At 47.6% G+C, this 16,341-nt stretch overlaps 1 protein-coding gene across 1 annotated transcript in view; it reads left to right on the top strand.

Annotated features, from left to right (window-relative positions):
- The window catches only part of LOC102462772 (cilia- and flagella-associated protein 337-like), a 74,621-nt gene that overhangs the window by 47,204 nt on the left and 11,076 nt on the right, over positions 1-16,341 (top strand). The window contains exons 23-26 of the mRNA XM_075929869.1: positions 671-760; positions 7,420-7,478; positions 11,229-11,370; positions 11,486-11,525. Coding sequence (XP_075785984.1) covers positions 671-760; positions 7,420-7,478; positions 11,229-11,370; positions 11,486-11,525 — 331 coding nt within the window. The remainder of the gene's footprint in view (positions 1-670; positions 761-7,419; positions 7,479-11,228; positions 11,371-11,485; positions 11,526-16,341) is intronic.

Raw genomic sequence — 16,341 nt, 5'->3', positions numbered from 1 at the left:
TGGGCCAGTCACTTAACATTAATAATACCTACCTCAGCTTAATTCATGCAATGTTTGTAAAAGCAGGTTGAGATTATTTCTGTAGTACTAAAGGTTATAAATAGTATTTTAGAGAACTGAAAGGCAATGAGTTAGCACTCCAAGTGCCCAGACACTGCAGTCCTTTTACAATCAGGCTCTAAATTAGAATGTTGCATTTCTCTGTGTTGCAAAATATTGAAATGTTGTGTTTAACATTTCTCATGCCAAAATAGATCTGGCAAATGACTCTGCTGAAGAGACACAAATGTTTAGAGACTTAGGGCTTGTCTAAACAATGCATTAGTCTGCAGTGGAGTGGTGTTAATTGTAATGTGTATCAGTATGTTGCACATCAATAGACTTGTGTAGATCCTGCTGACGTTCACTAAAAGTTCTCTAGTGGTGGATTAATACAGTACTGTTTGAAATGGTACTTGATAAATGCAAGAGAACTTTTAGTGGATGCAATCAGGGTCAGTTCAGACTTTTCAAACCGGCTTGGTATAATCTGGGATCAGTTTAAGGACCTAGCATCCTAGTGTAACAATGTTTGCTACAACACTGTAGGTTTCACATGACTGCTAATGTACCTCACTGCTAGACTCCAGTCTGACCTACTTCAGATGCTTTTTCACTTCTTTCCCCCCAGAGGATTTACTCGTCAACAAAGTCACATTTCTCCAGTCAAGGACAGAAAGGAAGACAACAGCAGCTTCTTTAGTGTCAAGTGGACCCAGAGGTAAAGTTGAAATAAAAAAGCAGCTGAGATGGAATATAATACTGTGTATTAGAGAAGTACCTTCCCATCTGAAATGGAATCAAAGCCCAGTTTTAACCTGACAGAATTCTCAAGTGGCAGCATTCAATCTGGACTGGCATCAGAGTTCAAGAGAAGTGGTCACAGGAGGCACTGGGAATAGGAGGGTCAGGCACTCCTTTGAACTGTGTGGTATATAGAGAAGGGGTGACCTCTTCTAGACATACCAATGCCAATGCACACTGCTGGCTCATCTCAGAATGGCATTCAGCGGAGGATGGGAGACTACAGGACTAAACTAAGCATCCACACCCTGCAATCTTAACTGAACATAAGAATGGCCATACTGGGTCAGACCAAGGTCCATTTAGCCCAGTATCCTGTTTTCTGACAGTGGCCAATGACAGATGCCCCAAAAGGAATTAACAGAACAGGTAATTACCAAAAGATCCATCCCTTGTTGCCCATTCCCAGTTTCTGACAAACAGAGGCTAGCCACACCATCCATGACTATACTGGCTAATAGCCATTGATGGACCTATCCTCCATGAATTTATTAGTTCTTTTTTAATCTTGTTAAAGTCCTGGTCTTCACATCATCCTCTGGCAAGAAGGACTGCTCCCAGTACAGACCCCTTGAAGATACCACTAGTTACCTCTTTCCATTCTGAAAACCTACCATTTATTCCTACCCTTTGTTTCCTATCTTTTTGCGAGTTATCAGTCCACGAGTGGACCTCCCCTCTTATCCCATGACAGCTTACTTTGCTTCAGAGCCTTTGCTGAGGGACCTTGTCAACAGCTTTCTGGAAATCTAAGTAAACTATGTCCACTGGATGGATCTCCCTTGTTTATATGCTTGTTGACCCCTTCAAAGAATCTTAGTAGATTGGCGAGGCATGATTTCCCTTTATAGAAACTATGTTGACTTCCCCCCTGCTCATCTGTGTGTCTGACATTTCTGTTCTTAACTATAGTTTCAACCAGTTTTCCCATTACTGAAGTTAGACTTATTGGCCTTTAATTGCCAGGTTCACCTCCAGAGACCTTTTTGAAAAATGGTGTTACATTAGCTATCTTCCAGTCACTTGGTACAGAAGGGCTACATCTACACTGGCATGATTTTCCGAAAATGCTTTTAACGGAAACGTTTTCCATTAAAAGCATTTTCGGAAAAGCACGTCTAGATTGGCAGGATGCTTTTCCACAAAAGCACATTTTGCGGAAAAGCGTCCGTGGCCAATCTAGACGCGGTTTTCCGCAAAAAAGCCCCGATTGCCAGTTTAGACACAGCCTAGATGATTTAAAGGATAGGTTACAAACCACAGTTATTAGTGTCTCAATTTCACATTTGAGTTCTTTGCATTCACTCAAGAGTTCTGAATTTATTCCTGGAGACTTGATAGTGTTTAGTTTATCAGTTTGTTCCAAAACCTTCTTTATTTAATGACACCTCGATTTGGGACAATTCCTCAGATTTGTTGCCTACAAAGAATAGGTCAGAATTGGGAATCTCCCTCAAGTCCTCAGCCATGAAAACTGATGGAAAGAAGTGAGTAGGGATTTAACCGACTAATTGATTAGTCAACTACCTGATAAGCATAGGCAGAGGCAGGAAGGGGGGGGAGGGGAAGCAGGAGCTGTTGCTGAGGGGAGCCAGGGAAGGTTGAATGCCAGAATGGCTGATGGCCTGGCAAGGAAAGGCCATCACCCCCGCTCCTTAGACCAGGTCAGAGCCAAGGTGAAGGAGCTGCGGCAGGGGTATGTTAGGGCCCGTGAGCGCAGCTTCTGCTCTGGGGAAATGGCACACTATTGTGCCTATTAAGAGGACATGGACCGGATCCTGGGGTCAAGGGAACCCCTGCCTCCTGAGAGGGTTGTGGAGTCTGGGCTGGAGACCCCTGTGCAGCAGCGGCCGCAACTCCAGGGTGAGACCCCTGCAGAGGGCCAGCAGCTCCAGGAGGAGGAGGAGGAAGATGACACTACCAGGAGCACAGCGACCCTGACCCAGGAGCCAGATGCCCACACTCAGGAGGCCTCCCAGACAACTTTGGACACCAGGGAGGGAACATCAGGTGAGTGCTGTGAGGGTCCAACGCACACAGGGCAGGGCAGGTGGGAGCAAAGTGCACGGTGTAGTACTGTCACATTTCATGCTGATCATAGCCTGGGGAGGGAGGGGACACGCACACACACGTGGCCGACCTCAGGGAGGGACGTCCTACCCTGCACCCACGTGACTGCGAGGCACCACCTGCTCCTGCAGGCAGTGATGCCAGGTGTAGGCATGGGTTGGGGATGCTGGGATGGCCACACAGCTTCAGGCCTCTCAGCAACCTGTGGGAACCCCAACTGTAGCCTGACACTTGTCTGGGTGGTGGGACAGGTGTGGTGCCATGGGGTGTGTGTGGGGGGGAGGGGGCAGAATGGAGGCCTACACACCTTCTGGGCTCCAGGGAGGCCGTGGCTGCTGGCCAGGCCACACCATGCCTTTGAGACACACACAAGCATCCTCTGACCCTAGGACAGGCACTGGCTGCTGAGAAGGAGGGCATGCCCTCTCAGGGGGAAGTGTGAGCATGCATGACTGATGACTTTTCTCTCTTCTCCTCCTCCACAGCCAGACCAGCTCACCAGGAGGGGAGCACCACACCTGTCCCACCACCCAGATGGCTGCAGAGAACCCGTCGGCACTGGCACACGTATTTGGACCTGGTGCGCCAGCACATCTCAGTCCTGCAAGACACAATGAACCAGAGGATGGAGGCAGAGGCAAAGTGGCGCAGGCGCTTGCTGGACGAGTTTGTCCAGCAGCACACTGAGATTTGCTTTCCCTGCTCCTGTGCCTGGTCCTGCTCCTCCTGCTCAGCCTGCCCTCCTCCCCCCTCAGCCTCTGCCATCCCAAAACCAGGTACAGCCCCACTTCCTGCCCAGCCCCCTACTGTCCCAGCCCGCATGCACAGCCGTCTGCAAGAAGACCTCCGCAGCCAAAGTGCCAGGGGCTCTTCATCAAGGCATCACCCTCCGCCCTGAGTCTGCCTCCCCACTTCCAGGTTGACATTCCTCCTTCCCACCTGTGAGAGTCACTGAGGGAAGCACTTTATTTTGTTTGCAAATACTTTATTTTTCTGAACAAAAGAGTATTTTAGTTTTTCAAAAAACCAACAGTGAAATAAACTGTAAATACTTTTTCAAGAACACCTGTCTCTGTTGTCTGTGTGTGATGAATGCATACGTGTGAATGTGGGGCCGGGAGGGATTTAGGGGAGGAAGGCACTGGGGGTATGGGGCAAACCCACAATTGGAAGGCCCAGGTGTTGACTGTAAATTATGATATTAAGATCAAGGACATTACAAATGTAAGGACACTGAAATCAAAATGGAGTCTTGGATTTCACACAGAAATTAAAATGGAACCCAAAGGAGTAAAGGAGTTTGCTGCCAAAAGCCATTGTCTGCACACAGCACATGGCACTGTTGCTCTGCACACAGCACTAAAGTCTGCACCAGGAATGCTAATTTGCACCCAACACCATACCTTGTGCACTAGAGACACTCCTGCTGTTTTCCCGCCTGGGGATCTTTATAAGTTCAGGCCCCTGAAGAGATCGGGTTGGTTCATCTTCGCTCATTCGGTTCGGTTCGTCCGCCTGTTCTTAAGGACCGTGGTGAAGGCTGGGACCTACTTCGGGACAGATCACCATCTCTAGCTACTTACAGGGTGCTTCAGTTCACTACTGTGGCAATTGCCCAGTGTTGTGGGCTCTAGCTACCTGCATCACCGAACCAAACATACCACCTAGTTCTACTCCGATTACTGCGGTGAAAGCCCTTATTCCATAGCCAAGAACCGTTTCCACCGTGTGTGTGTGCGCGCGCTACTCACGTGCTGTCACAACATCGACAGATCATCATCTACATTTGGACTCCTCAGTGTTCCTCCCTTGAGGCTGCCTATGCCAGCGGGTTGAAGGTCCTGAGCCTCGGCTGTCATCTACCCCTAGAACAGACTGAGTATAGTTTCTCTTGTTATATTGTCTGTGCTATCTTCTGTCACTTCTGGGGTGAGGGGTTGGTTTATGCAGTGTTGTATTCTGGGGTTATTCTTTGTGTTGTAGTCAATATATCTTTTAAATTTGACATTCGTGTCCGTGTTTTATTTCGGACTGGAGAAATCCGCCGGTGATAGATACGGTGGTTTCCAGGTCGGACCACCTTCTGGGACAAAGGCATTTTCCATCTGTTTGGCGCCACACTAAATTTAGTTTACTAGTGCGCCTTTGCTGGTAACACTGGGGAAAATCATCGGCCTCCTTGGGAGAATTGCTTCTCGAATGCGCAATCCCAGCTAGTGGGCTTGCCAGATGGCAGCTGTCCGGGGCTGCTCAAAGTGCCTCCCCTCCACATCAGCCTGTGTCCCCCAAGCAGGGAGGAAGGCCTCCCCTTTCCTCTCCACTAGGTTGTGCAGCACACAGAATGCAGCAACCACATGGGGGATGTTGTGTTCCCCCATGTCCAGCCAAGTAAGCAGGCATCCAAATCTGCCCTTCAGATGGCCAAAAGCGCACTCCACCTGGAAGCGAGCCCGATTCAGGCAGGAGTTAAAGAGTTCCCTACTCGCATCCAGGTGTCCCGTGAATGACGTCATGAGCCAGGGCATAAGGGGGTATGCCACGTCGGCCACGATGCATGTAGGCATCTGCACATCCCTGACTGCATAGTTTCTCTCCGGAAAGAATGCTACAGCCTGTGGTACAAGTAGGAGTTCCGGAATATGCGGGCATCATGTGCCCTCCACATCAGCCCGTGTCCCCCAAGCAGGGAGGAAGGCCCGACACAAATGTCTGTGAATTGTCCCCAGTGGTCGACCAGGGCCTGCAGCACCATGGAAAAGTAGTCCTTTCTATTAATATACTGTGCTGCTCGATAGGGTGGTGTACAGATTGGGAGGTAAGTCCTGTCGAGTGCTCCACCGCAGTTCGGAAAACCCAGCCCTGCAAATCCAGCCAAGATGGTCTCCAAGGCAGACAGTTCTGTGAAGCAGCTCTGAGTTGATGGCCGTCACCACCTGCAGAAAGGGACATATACAAACACACATAACAGGACATTAGAGGAGTTGCGTGAGCTGATGAGAAGTGCTCCGCCACCCCTCCCCTCCCAGACCCCAAGAGCCCCCCCCCTCAGATAAGCCCCCCCATACCCTCTGTACCACCACAGGGTGAGGCCAGGCTTCTACCACTCCCACCCCATTCCCTGTGCCCGGTCCTGACTGTCCCCCTTATCCGCCTCTCCGCCCCCATGGACTGTCCCCCGAGAGTGACTTACCTCCATCAAGACGGCCCTAACAATAGACCTCCCCACGCCAAACTTATGTCTCATGGAGCAGTAGCTGTCAGGAGTGGCCCAGCTTCCACAGAGCAATAGCAACGTGCTTCTCCAGGGAAATGGCAGGCCACAAGTGGGTGTCCTGGCATTGCAGGGCAGGAGCAAGCTAGGCACAGAGCTCCTGGAAGGTGGACTTCCGCATCCGGAATTTTCGGAGCCACCGGGCGTCGTCCCACTGCTCCATTACAAGCCGCTCTCACCAGTCAGAATTTGTGCCCAGCCTCCAAACTCGCCTCTCCAGGAATAAGTTCAGGGGCAAGGGCAGTGGGGCTGCAGCCTGAGTGAGGGGCTCAAAGCTGGGCTCTGAATCCAGCTCTGCCACAAACGTCATGATGCTTTCATGAAGATGCAGCAGAACTTCCAGCATCACGGTGTTGGGCCGTCGCCTGCCCAGGGGCTGCTCAGGCTCCATGGCCAAAAACACAGTGCAAAGCACAAAAACAAACCTGAAAATAAACTGCTGTGGTGTCCGAGGAAGCAGGGCAACCAAAGCAAGAACTGCAGCAACTTTGCTTTCCCTCTAGGAGGGAGGTAGGCAAGCCAGAAGCAGGAGCAGAACAACGGCTGTCCAGGAGGATCCCTTTAAGCACGCATCTCTGCAAAGAGCATGCAGCAGCACCTGGAATTTAAGGCTCCCCCTGTGACCTGCCAGAAGCACTTCCAGGTGCCTTCTTTTGTCGACAGTGTCTGGCAGTCTGGATGCTCTTTTTCAACAAAGCGGATCAATTTTTCAGTCCGCGTAATGCAGTCTAGACACTCTTTTTCGACAGCGGCTTTGTCGACAGTATCTGTCAACAAAGCCTCTGTCGAAAAAAGCCTGTAGTCTAGATGTACCCCATCAGTCTTCTTGGTAAAATCCTTAGTACGCTGATTCAAGGAACTCCAAGTTACCTATAATACTATGATAGGTATTGGAATAAGGTAAAGGGCAAGTACAGGGTTGGGGAAAGGAAGTTAAGATATATATGGGCCTCTATGCAGTAAGAAAGTTAGTAGGTTTGATTTGTTTGTTTTATTTGGTCTTAGATAAGTGTGTGTGTGTGTGTGTGTGTGTGTGTGTGTGTGTTTTTCACAGTTTATCCATTGAGGACAGGTATGGAATCCACCATGCCCTAGAGTTATGTATTTATGAGAGAAATCTGGTGGTTTACAACTTTTTTGTCATTATTGTTTTTAATTTTACAATTAAAAGTATTAGGAAACTAGTTTCCTATATAATTGGTTGATATGTTTTCTTATGTTCTCTGGTGTTTCAGGTTATATTACGTTTTGGAATATATTTGGAGAAGGGAAGCTATTTGCTTATTTTGTTGGAGTAAGTGCTGATTACCTATTTTCACAAAAATTACTGGGTACTTTTGATGATAATATTGTTTTTGATTGATGAAAGGAATGTTTATGTTGGACACAAGAAGGATCAGTAATTTTAACCTGTATTTTTAAAGGAGAGACCAAATTGGTATTTGTAGACTATAGAAGTTTAAGATGGAGATTTAGCTGAGAAATTATTTATAGTCTTTTATGCGCCCTTATTTAAGCAGCTATCACAAATGGCAAATCTTGTAATGAATTTTATCTCATATGCATTTGTGTTCTTTTGCTACTAAGCATTTATTCTTGTACTAGAAGATTTACCCAGTGTTGCTCAGGTCTTTCAGGGATTCAGTAGTTAGAGTTAGGGGATAGGGGTGGCCACCAGCTGCTCACCAGGGCTGGCCTAAGGTAGTGGAGGCTGCACTATACAGCTGCCATCTGCTCCCCAGGGCCAACCCGGGGCACTTGCTGCCCCCCTGCACTCTAGTCATTTGGGAGTATGAGGCTATGTCTAGACTACACAGAAGTTTTGAAAGCTCTGCTTTCGAAAGCGTAAGTAGTCAGGGCAGCCCCAAAAAATGAGGTTTACACGGCTTTTGGAAAAAGGGGGGTTGCCAAAAAAAAAGTGCATCCCAATTACTTTCACTTTTGAAAGCTCCGCTTTCGAAAGTGAGATCGAAAGAAGATATGCAAATTCCTGTGGAATTTGCATATCCTCTTTCGAATCTTCTGTGTGGTCTAGACAAGCCCAAACTGTCCCTGCTATCATAGCCCTCCCTTTCCCTTTAATTTAAAAAAAAATCACATTCTATGCACATCCCATTGTCCTGGCACAACCAAACCTTTACCTTACTGTATGATAAGAGGAAGCTGCATACCAAATTTGGTGGTTCTAGCTCTAAGGATTTCTTGAATAATTGGACTCACAGATGGATGAATGGACACACAGAAAGACACAAGCTCACTCAAATATATAGTAGATAGTGCTGGAATATATTATTGGTGGGTGAATTGATCTCATTGAATCTCCCTTGTCTATTTATGCCAAGGGTGGCAAGATGTGACCAGCGGGCTGAATCTGGCCCACCAAGCTGCTGGATCCAGCCCACAGCCACCTCGCCAGGACCCTTAATACAGAGCAGCTACAGCTGCTTTAAAGACTGGCTGCTCTCTGCTCTGGATGCTGGGAAGGGAGGGAGGAGACTTTGTGCACTGCCCCTGCCCCCAGCAAAATTTCTCAACTCCCACTGGCCAGTTTCTGGCCAATAGAAACTGAGAAATTTTGCTGGGGTCAGGGGCATCATATGAAGCCTCCTCCTTTCTCCCATCCTCCCACCCAGAGCAGAGCCACATGGAGCAGCTTGGGACTGCCCCAGACAAGCAGCCTCATGTTCCTGTAGGGTTGCTGGCTGGGAACGACCTAGGTAAAGGCCTCACAGCCAGAGCTTGGTTCTGGCCCCCATTACCTCCCTCCCCCAACAATCTGCCCCAGGCCACCACCCAAAACTTCAGTACCTCTCTTCCTACCTCTTCCAGGTCACAATTTCCTCCTAGATTCTGCACCCACTCTTACACACCTCCCCTAGGCCAGAGTCCTCTCCTGTACCCATACCCCCTCCTAAACCTTCACCCCATTCTCCTGCCTCAGATCACAATTCCTTTTTCAACCAAACTCCCTCTCAGACCCCACACCCACTCCTGCACCACAGTCCCCTGCCCCAAGCTCCCTTCTGCACCCAGCCTTCATCCCTGACCCCAAATCCCCTTCATAAAAGTGCAGCCCATGACCACTTACCAAAATCTTGGCGTGGCCCCCCATTTGAAAATTATTGCTCACCCCTGATCTATGATCAAATTAGATTAATATATGAAAACCAATGAGCTCTTTGGTTGAAAATATACTATAGAATTGCTAAGTATTTAAAGGGTTTATGCTTCCCTCACCTGAACTCTTCCTATTTATCAAGCTGCTGTAGAGAATCATTCTGTGTCATATTCATACTTTGTTCTTTTAAATACCCAATAATTAGAGGAGAGTCTCTATTTTTAAATGTAAAGCAAACAAGCAACCTACATTATTGACAAATTTAAAAACCTAATAGTCTTAATTCATATTTTATATTCATATACTGTTATTTTGAAAAAGTAATACAGCTAAATAGTTTTAAAGCACAGGATTACATGCCTAGTGGAGGAAAGGGTTTTCCAGAAGCATCTAAACATATCAAGGAATTTAGATTGTCAGGAGTTTTCCCTTTCTCTTAAATTCAGATGTTACAGCCCACCAAGCTGTACAGGGATGTGGTAAACTTATAATTATAATCACTTGGTGCTAATCCCACCGTGCTCTCGGATCAGGAGTTTGAAATATCCAGAAACAGCCCTGGTAGATTCTAGTATACATTTTACATAGGAACTATATATGCTAGAGGAATAAGGCTCTCAGGAGTTTTAGTTTGGTTTGAGCACCAAGAACTGCTAAATTACAATCATTATGACATAAACTTCCTCTTGGCCTTGGGCAAGTCTCTCTGTCTTAGCTGTAAGAGCTGTGAAACGGGGATAATACCACCTGACAGAGTAACATGAGGGTTAGTGGTATGTAGAACATTCTAAAGACGCAAATGCTCCACAAATACTAAGTATTGGCAATGCTGTCCAACAGGCACATGGGGTCTTCCCCTTAAAGCTGTATCTTAGTGCATCATTTCTCAAAAACTCACAGAACCCCTTGGCTGTGTCTAGACTGCATCCCTTTTCCATAAAAGGGATGCAAATTAGACACATCGCAATTGCAAATGAAGCGGGGATTTAAATCCCCCCCGCTTCATTTGCATAAACATGGCTGCCGCTTTTTTCCAGCTCGGAGCTTTGCCGGAAAAAAGCGCCAGTCTAGATGCGGATCTTTCGGAAAATAAAGCCTTTTCCGAAAGATCCCTTATTCCTTATTTTAAGAGGAATAAGGGATCTTTCGGAAAAGGCTTTATTTTCCGAAAGATCTGCGTCTAGACTGGCGCTTTTTTCCGGCAAAGCTCTGAGCCGGAAAAAAGCAGCAGCCATGTTTATGCAAATGAAGCGAGGGGATTTAAATCCTCGCTTCATTTGCAATTGCGATGTGTCTAATTTGCATCCCTTTTACGGAAAAGGGATGCAGTCTAGACACAGCCCTTCAGTGTATGTCTGCACTGCATGGGAAGGTTGTAAATGTAGCAAAGATGAGCATACCTGTGTTAGCTTTATGCTGGCTAGTATGAATTAATAACAATAGTGGAGATGTGGTAGTCAGTTATTTCAGCATGGCTAATGACCTGACTGTGTACCCGGGTTACCTGGCATGTGGGCTAGCAACTAATGTGGAAGGCCCTGCCATGTCGTCTGTTGTTGCTTGTGCTAGTTTGATTGATTAAAGCAAGCAGAGGTATACCTCCCCGTGCTCCAGTCACATCCTCACTTGCCATGCAGTCCTGCCCTCTGACACAAAGAAATACGCAAGCTCCTCCTTTTTGCCTGTAAATACAGCTAATCCAGCTGCTCCTTTCTGTGTCTCATTGCTAGTTAGCCTATCACCTGTTTCCATTGTATATCTTGGGGAATATTTGCTGCCCTTGTCTTACACGGCTTGCCAGCATCATATTTGTGTAGCTGAATTATGAATGAAGACCTTGGCTTACCACTACCAAAAATTGCTTTGTGCTGCCAGGCACCTGCGAGGATTGTATTCACTGCTGCATCTTTCCTCTTTCATTTACAGTCCAAGAAGAGGTCTGCAATCAGTGACATAGCTGTCAGTGATGATGATTGCCTTCTGTGTGCAGCTGACCAGCTGGGTTACATCTATATTTGGAACATCACAATATATGCCCTTCAGGGACCAGAGGAGAAACCGCCAGCTTGTGAGCACCACTTTCTCCTCCCCCTTCAATCACAGTGCCACAAAGCTCGGTTGCATGTTACCGATATCTTCATAACCGATTTGCATCTTATTTTTCCCTCCATCCCTTTGTCAAGTGCTGCAGAGTTGGAGAGCTCACAGCTGCAGTGCTACAAGGTAAAATAAACTTCATAGTCTATTCTTTACCTATTAGAGATGCCATATAATCTTCCACCTAGAGATATATCCTTACATCATAATTTTTCATAGGGAATGTGACGGGTGAGCTCACAGACCACCCCTTGGGACTGTTCCCTGGTTCACTGATTATGCCACTGACACTCGCCTTCTTGCTCTCCGGGATTCCTCACCTCCAGTCTTGCTGGGGTAACCAACTCCCCCTCCCCCAAAGAGCAACGGAGACACTGAATCACTTCAGCTCTGGGAGAATGCAGTTCTAGGGCACAGCACCCAGGAAATCAGATCCCCAAGGAATCCAAACCCCAAAAAATCTGTCTCTGTAAGAGTTTTACACAATGAAAGCTCATGCAAGAAAACTCCCTTTATCAATGAAAGGAGGACATTCATACTGATTGTTCCCCTCAGGTAACAATGATTTGCACTGGGCTTGATAGTAAACAAAAGTGTTTTTATTAACTACAAACAGCAGGATTTATGTGGTTGCAATTGAAAACAGCAGCTCATAGTAAATTGCAAATTTAAAAAAGTGCATAACTAGTTCTAATACACTAAAGCTTATTGCAAACTTACTCTTACTAGAGATGTAAGCAACTACTCGAGTAGTCGACTATCTGAAAGCATAGGCTTATTGGGTAGTCGAGTCACTACTCACTTCCCCCCCTTGCTGCTTTTGTATCAGAGGCAGCAAGTGGGGGAAGAAGCAGGAGTTGTGCCGGGGGGGGGGGGGAGCGGGGGGAGGGCGTGGAACTGGGTTAAAAGCACTGTCTTAAAAGTCCCGGCTTGTAGCACCCTTTGGAGCTAACCCTGCTGCAGCTCTGCATTTTAAATGTAGTAAAAGTCCAGTGGGCTCTTACTACATTTAAAATGCAGAGCCGCAGAGGTCCCAGAGTCAGTACGAGCTGGAACTGCTTAGTTCTGGCTCTCACTGGCCCCAGGACCTAACCCCACTGTGGCTCTGCTGTCTACGCACCCAACTCCTACTAGAGTTAAATTGCAGAGCCACAGTGGAGGTAGTGAGCACCCTCCTCTTATCGATTAATTGAGTAGTTGATGGAAATTTCATCACTACTTGATTAGCTAATTGCTACTTAACATCCCTAACTCTTACCCTAAAAGGCTGTCCTTGTCTTAGCCATAATCTTCAGGCAAAGACTCTTTTCACCAGACCTGGGTCCTCAGTTTTCCTTTTGGGTGTGTCATGCTAGGCAAAGACAAAGGGACTCATAGCTTCCCATTGTTTAAATAGACTTTTCCGTGTGTGGGAATCTTTTGTTCTACATCCTGCCTTCCATGGAAAATTACCTGGTCAAACTGGTATCCCAGAACAAGGTGATATGGACACACGTCTTCCTAGGACCAACCACTGCTTAGACTTAAAGGACAAACAAAGCAGCTTACAAGTTGTTAAGGCTTCCAGAGCACCATTTCAGGTGCTCATTAGCCCATTTAAAGCCATAAACACTCTCATACTACGTATTTCTAACTGTACATTCAAGAATGTTACATGCCCCAAAATAAAATATGTAGATCCAGCAGATTGTTACATTACAATTGAGAGGTTACATGAGGAATTTTGTCCAAAGCGTTTTCAAGTTATGCATATTTATATTCATAAGCCAATTTCATAAAGCATGGGGGAGGGTGTATCACAGGGAACATAAAACCAAGCTGCTGCCTCTTTGGGGTTATTGACTATCTGATGCACTCTTCACAAGGTTAGAGATGTCAGCCTGTGTTCTGGCCCATTTCTAGTTAAGCAATTCCATTCTGCCAAGCTACATTCCTCATGCAGTGCACTGGGGAGTGAGTTGTTGGGCATAGTCACAGCGTGACTGTTCCCAAAGGGGACTGATTTCAGTTGTGATGTGATGGGTGTTGGGTTGCAGACATTTCTGAGAGCTTTAAAGATGGAAAAAACACTTTATAAATATGCGTATATTGGGGACTGTGCTAGTACAGCCAAGTGTAGGTGATAGACACTTCTCTGTTCTTTGCTCTCTTCACTCATCCACTGTAATTCCCATGCATGATGGCAAGACATCCTTTTGGCTGAGAGTCACTCTGTTGAGGACTGTCTGCCAGGAGGGTTGCTCTCTATGCTGTATGGAAAGCCTCAGGGTAGGAGGCTGTGAGAGAAGGGGGTGGGGCTGCCTGGAGCAGGCTTGCTTAATGAGCCAACCAGAAACACCTGGGGTGCATCTACACTGGCAAGATTGTCTACACTGGCCACTTGATTTTGTGCAAGAGCACTGACGTTCTTCTGTCCGAAATCAGTGCTTCTTGCGCAAATGCTTTGACACTCCCTGGAGGTTTTTCGCCTTCCTCTGTAGCATTGGGCACAGGTCACAGCTGAAGGACTCTCTGCATGTTGGGGCCTTCAAAGTATTTGAAGGCTTCAATATCTGAGACATAGGTGAGAGGATTATTCTAAGAGGGGTGGGCGAGATTCTGTGGCCTGCACTGTGCAGGGGGTCAGACTAGATGATCATAATGGTCCCTTCTGACCTTAAAGTCTATGAGTCTATGAGTCCCATTCAGGAAAAAGCCCTCTTGTGAAAATGATTTTGCGCAAGAGGGCCAGTGTAGACAGGCAGCTAAGACGTTTTGCAGAAAAGCAGGCTAAACGGAAAAAAGCCCTAGTGGCCGCTTGGAGACTCCTTAGCCGCCGTCAGCTCCCGGACTTCCTGGTAACCCGAGCCCTCTTAAAGCAGACACAGGCTGCTAAGGTCACGAAGCAGGAGCCCTTCTTGGACCTCTGGCCAGAGGTTTGCCACATGGCCCCTGCCATCCTCAACAGCCACCCCAGAGCACGATGGCAGCTCCAGAGGGGGATCAGGCACCCTCACCCCCAGCACAGGAGGCCCCCTGGGCCAGAAAAAGATGGGCCCCATCCTGCTCATCGGAGGAGCTGGAAGCCCTCATGGACCTGTGGCAGGAGGAGGAAGCCCTGCACGACACCCGCTCCCGGCACCGGAACACAGACATGTTTGCCCGCATGGCCCAGGCGCGCGCCCAGCAGGACCCGGGCTGCGGGGATTCATCTGGATAGAGTTAAAGCTTTTAATATTTTTATTTTGCCCAACTTTAACCTGGAATTATTTTCTGCTTTTAGTTGACTCCTGCAGTCTCAGTAGAACAGGTCAGAGTGGCTAATGTGAGAGGCTAAAATGTGCCAGCTGGAGGATAATTTCAGTGCATTGTTTTTTAAATTTTGCTATAGTGTCTGTTTTGCTCTGGCTGCTAGTTTGCTGCCATTCATAGTCATTTTGGAAGCACGTGGAAGAATCTGTTATTTCAAACTCATTGAATATTTGGGAGTCCACTTTAGCTGCAACCCTTTTTAAGGTCTGGGGGTAGAGCAAAGGAAAGCGGTTCAGGAAGAGGGTTGAGAGAGAGCATATAAGAGTGGCAACTGAGGGTGCTTAAGGGGCTGCTTCTACACTGCAGCTGGGAATGTGAGTTATCGCCCATGTAGACACATCCATGCTAGTGTACTATAATTAACTCAATTAAAAATAGCAGTGATGATGCAGTGTTGCAGGCTCTGTTGAAAGCTGCAAATGCCCATCTAGCCACACTGCTGCCTTTGCTCCCATTCTTAGCACTCTGGCTAGAGTACAGCTAAAATGGGTGCAAGCTGCCAGTCACCCCTGTGGCTGTAGTATAGATGTAGCCTAAAGAAGAATCAATTTCACGCTCTGTATTGTGCCAATAAAATGCAAAGAGCTACTGTAATACCATCTCTCAGTACATACACTTAAGGATACCATAAGGACACGTTTTAAAGTAAATCTGAGGAGAAAGGAAAACAGGAGTAGGCAAAGACATTAACAGTAGGGATGTGAAGGACTAGTGCAAATGCTTATCAGATAGTCGACATGCTAGTCGACAAAGTGCTTCCCCCCTTTTGCTGTCTTTATCAGAAAGAGGCAGTGGAGAGGAGGAGGGGTACTTCAAAGAGGCAGCACCACTTGAAGCCTGGGGCCAGACCCCAGGCTCCTTGCGGTGCTGCTGCTTTGAAACACCGTGTGCAGCTTGGGACCAGCTGGGGACCCCCCAGTTGATCCTGGGGCTCCGTGCAGTGCTGCCACTTTGAAACACTGCAAGGAGCCTGACATCAGGCTCCCTGTGACACTTCAAAGTGGCAGTGCCGTGTGGAGTTCAGGATCAGCTTGGGACCCCCCGCTGACCCCGGGCTCCATGTGGCACTGCCGCTTTGAAACGCCGCAGGGAGCCTGACGTCAGGCTGTAGGCAGCGTTTCAAAGTGGCAGTGCCATGTGGAGCCCTGGATCAGCTGGAGTCCCCAGCTGACCCTGGGTTTCACGGGACACTTTCGCTTTTGAAGTGTAGCAACAAAAGTAGCCCATATCCATTCTGAGAAGAAGTGACAGACATGGCGTCCCTTGCAATTTATTCTGTGATGTCTGTTTCTGGTTAACCCAGTTGAAATGGTTCCCAACTTCCTGAGGACTTTTTCCTTTTATGGATAGACTACACAGTGAAGCAATACATGGTTCATGGGTGTGATTCAGGGGTGGGCAATACTTTTTACAGGGGGGGCACTTCACAAATTTTGGCCTTGGTCACAGGTCATTCCCCAAAGTGGTGGTGCTTTGGGCAGAAAGGAGCTGTTCCCTCTAGGTGTGGCCAGCCCCTGGATGGGGGGAGGAGATTTCATGTGCTCCTCCACCCCCAGGCCCTGATTGGTTTGGGGGAACAGCGGGGTGGGGGTATGGCAGGGTGGCTGAGGGCCGGATCAAATGGCTTGGCAGGCCGTATCCAGCCTGTGGA

The sequence above is a fragment of the Pelodiscus sinensis genome, chromosome 5, assembly GCF_049634645.1.
Source record: "Pelodiscus sinensis isolate JC-2024 chromosome 5, ASM4963464v1, whole genome shotgun sequence".
NCBI lineage: Eukaryota > Metazoa > Chordata > Testudines > Trionychidae > Pelodiscus > Pelodiscus sinensis.
Note: the sequence above shows the minus strand (reverse complement) of the source record. Positions and strands in the feature narration are given on the sequence as shown.